Here is a 4243-nt window from a genome sequence, read left to right as displayed (position 1 = left end):
TGCTTGATGCAAAAAATAAATAAAAATAAATAAAAAAGGATCCCCTGGAGAAGACAAGACAAGCCATAGACAATATGTCCAACTCCAACTCAAATTTACAATTTTTGGTTATACATGATTCACTTATCAAGCACAATTATACTATTTAAAGTCAGTGGTACATATTGACTCAACTAATGTTTGACATCACATGATGACAGCATTGACAGGCCCATGTTTGATTTCATTATTTCAAAATATATTCTTTCCTTTTTTTTCTTTTTTTTAATTACACATTAATTAATAAAATAATATTATATGTAAACTTAAAACTCTTCACATTTTTTTAACTACACAGTCTTCAAAAAATTACTATTTTAAAAAAACATTTTTTCTCAAAAATTTATTATAATGGAGCCCAATGAACTGATGGCATCAATTGGTGATTTTCAAAAATTTTAAACACTAATATTATCTTAGACATTCTCCAAATTTCTTGTGTTTCTTACATTCAAAATTTTTAAAAATACCATAAAAAATAATTGCACATGAGAACTAGTCTATTAAAAAAATACTTTTATGTCTAAAAAGAAAATTATTAGAAAAAATAGATCCTTATTATTTGCTACATAGACCAAACATTAAATAAATGCGATAGTAAATATAAAAGTTAACTTTTCTTTTCCTATATAAAGATTGAGAAATTAGTTTATCAGAAGCATGTGAGTGTTTTTTCTGTAGCTGTGCTAAGGATAGGATGGAAGCATTGGATTTGAAATCCTATAAAAGGGAAGATGAAGTTGAGAAGAAGGAAATATCAAAAAATGAAGGGGTTATGCGATCAGAGGATTCATTGAGATGTTGCTCATGCTTCAGCTTTTTGTTTCCTTCAGGTATATACAATTTATTTTATTTTATTTTATTTTCCAATTCCATCAGTCTATATGTATAGTGTATTCCTTCCTTCCAAGTTAATGTAGGGACTCAAGGAATCATTCAGAAAGGTTAGCATAATTCTCTTACGACTAAATTGCTCAACCCGGTTGACCTCCAATCCATTTTGCACACATTTCCCACAATTTACTATGCTGAAAGTTTAATTTGCTTTGTTTTCCAATTCCCATCTTAAATTATTATTATTATTATTATTATTATTATTATTATTATTATTATTATTATTATTATTATTAGTTTGGGTATATTGAGCAGGGAGCCATTTTGATCTATTTCGGGTTTTTCGGAAGAAATATGAAGAGGATTTTGAAAAGTCGCAACTAGCAAAGGAACCAGGGAAAAGGAACTTGAACAATCCCCTGGACGTCCAGGGGATTGTTAGGCATCCTCCTATTGGGGGGGTGCCTGCACGTCGTGTTCGAGAGGCGCCAAACAATCCCCTGACCGGGATTGCTCAATCAGCACTGCGCAAGGAACCAAGTATTCTTTATTTTTTACTTCTTTCTCCCTCTCAATATCTATATGATTAGTTAAAGAAAACAATTTTTAGGTTTTGTATTAACATATTTGATAGTTGGTATTATATATTAAAATTAAATGGTTCTGCTACATATCAACATGTTATGTTTGTGCAGGTGGTATAACTGTGATTAAAGACCACCAGATATTAGATCAACTCGATGTTAGAGTCGGTGCAGGTAGTAGTCTCTAATTCTTTATCGTTTCTCATGTAGTAATCTTTTCATAGCATTTATTATTCAGCGTTAACAACATTTCTATAAAAAAAAAAATTCTCAACAAGTAAATAAACTTTATATTTTAACTCATCCAGCACTTTGTTAGCTAGGGATAAATCGTTTCCATTAATTTTTACTTTGAGCCATGCTTTGCCAATACAAATTGTTCTCTCGTTGCTTGAGTGGTACATTTATATTAGTGTTTTTGTATCCTCCCTTCTTTCCACTACGTGCCTTCTACAACAATTCCTTTGTAGTCAGAATTTTTCAAGATGCTACCACAACAGCATCTATTTGGTCTTTTTTTCGTAATTGTCTAATAAAAAACTGTCAAGTATATTTTGTATAAATTCTGGCTGCACTTTTCTATACACATAGCAGAACTATGCCCTTCTACTTGATTTTAAAACCCAAATATCTGTCAATTGGAATGCGTTTATACAACTTTCCACCATGACAAATTCTTGATGAAATTTTAGAAAAATACTTCAACAACCTTTTCATAAAAACAATTTAAGTTTTGCGTTGCCAACATAGAGGGTGACATGCACGGCTCTTATAATTTTTATCATGATCAATATTCTTTGTTGGGCTGTGATGCCATTTGATCAGTCCAACTAATAGACAGTGATGAAATAAGGCCCAATATGGAATCAATAGATGGTCCATTTATAATAAACCTAAAAGGCCCACTTAAACCGAGCCCAATATCCAGCCCCTTTATCCCTAGTCGTTCTTGGACCGTTGGATTAACCCACTCAATTTAACGGTGGATGGATTTACTATATATTCGACCCTTATTCTCTGTTTGGGATTCGGATGGTCATTTTCTTGTTCTCTTTTTCTCTGTGTATTCTGGAACCTTCAATGGCTTTCGTCTTTGTGACCTTTTCTTCTTGTCTGTGTGAGAACTTCTGTTGATTCTCTTGGTTATAATCATGTCATTGTGTTAGTCTCCTTTGTGTGAGTAAACTGTTGGAAGTGGTCTGTCCATTTTCGGTTCCAGTGAAGCGACTTGGTGTTTGGGGTTGTGAGGGCTCGTGTGTTGAGTTCGGTGCCTCTGTGATGGTTGAAAAGGGCGTATGGTCTGAGCCTAAATATAGATCTAAACCTTGATCCAGTAGCTTAGGTTTTCTGTAAATCTGCTGCGTATATATTCTGGTTGTATAGTTTGAATAGATTTTGGATTAATATTCTTTATGATAATGATGTCTCAAAAATACTTCAAGAGTTATGTCAATGAATGAATTTTCGACAGCTTATTCTGTACTCAACATGTTTGTGCAGCTAAGCGGTCATCAAGTTCCACGACACCTGACTTCAAGAAACCTGTTAAGCCAGTAATTGTTCGAAAGTGATCTCTTTCGATATGTTTTTTATCTTTCAAAAGCTACATCTAAGGCAATTACTATATCACATTGTGTTGAAATTATATTCCCAAGTTCCAACATTTTATATTTATTTATCTGAAGTTTATAGATATTAGGTATTCACACTTTTTCCAAATAAAATAGTGTTTGACCTTTAACTTAAAAAGTGACAGTATGTCAATTTTTAGTTCAAGATGCCGATTAACAAGAATTTGCAATGCAACAAAATATTAACATGAAATGAGCAAGACAATTGCAAAAGAGAACCAATATAATCACACAAATGTAACTTCCAAATGATTTTAGCAAAGAAAACAAGAGGTTATGTGTGATTTAAATGCACTTCACATCATATCATCAGGAAAACACACTGAAAATCTTACAAGATAAAGCAATGATCCACTGGATAGAGTCCACTAAAACGGGGGACAAAGTTGGATTAGAGTCACGACCGAACAAGCAAGGAAAGAATTGGTAAAACAGATTGATTTTCATTGCTCTATGTATTTCCTAGCCATTAAAAAAGTTCTCCAAGGGAAATACTTAGCAATCATAGCCCATTTGTTGCCAAAACCCCTATGGAATACCATTTGCCTTCAATTTCATGATGTAATACACAGTTTTACCATTGATTTCAACAATGTTTAAAATAATCAATGGCCTCGATTTTGCCACATCATGGAATGTCAAACTAATTGTACACAATGGGTATACAACTAATTTAATTCAGCAACCTTTCCTCTTCTTTTTCTTCAGTGGAAGCTCTTTCGAGCCAGTTGACTGTACCAATCAATCTTCAACTCTTACTTCAAAACACCCCCACCCCCACCCCCACCCAAAACCTAATATGATAAAATTCACCCACATGCAGCCACCTTCAATCTACGTGAATGTTGATCAGTGATTGCAAAGTGGAAGTCCTGAATAATTGAGTTGGAAGGAAATAATTCACAATCGAATCAAATACATGTTTTTCATTTTTTTTCTCCCTGAAATTTCATATTGTACTGCATTACAAAATTCGATAATTTGCAAAAACTTAAACGAATGTTGAAACAATGGAAGACAATCATTCCAATACCATAAAACTCGGGAGCATTTGACTTTGATTTGACCATACTTACCATTAATTCTTAGCTCTGATGGAAGCGCCGATATCCCTAGCCAGAAGATCACTTCACAGCAACATTAACTCCGGTCAAG

General features: G+C 33.2%; 1 protein-coding gene across 1 annotated transcript; it reads left to right on the top strand.

The window, feature by feature from the left end:
* The first annotated feature begins 629 nt into the window (after positions 1 to 629).
* LOC111399395 lies at positions 630 to 3150 on the top strand. The gene is made up of 4 exons (XM_023026680.1): positions 630 to 872; positions 1189 to 1413; positions 1569 to 1631; positions 2958 to 3150. Exons 1-4 carry the CDS (start codon positions 737 to 739, stop codon positions 3026 to 3028), a joined length of 495 nt encoding a protein of 164 aa, XP_022882448.1. The 5' UTR covers positions 630 to 736; the 3' UTR covers positions 3029 to 3150.
* Positions 3151 to 4243: the final 1093 nt, after the last annotated feature.

The sequence above is a fragment of the Olea europaea genome, chromosome 1, assembly GCF_002742605.1.
Source record: "Olea europaea var. sylvestris chromosome 1, O_europaea_v1, whole genome shotgun sequence".
Classification (NCBI taxonomy): Eukaryota; Viridiplantae; Streptophyta; class Magnoliopsida; order Lamiales; family Oleaceae; genus Olea; species Olea europaea.
Note: the sequence above shows the minus strand (reverse complement) of the source record. Positions and strands in the feature narration are given on the sequence as shown.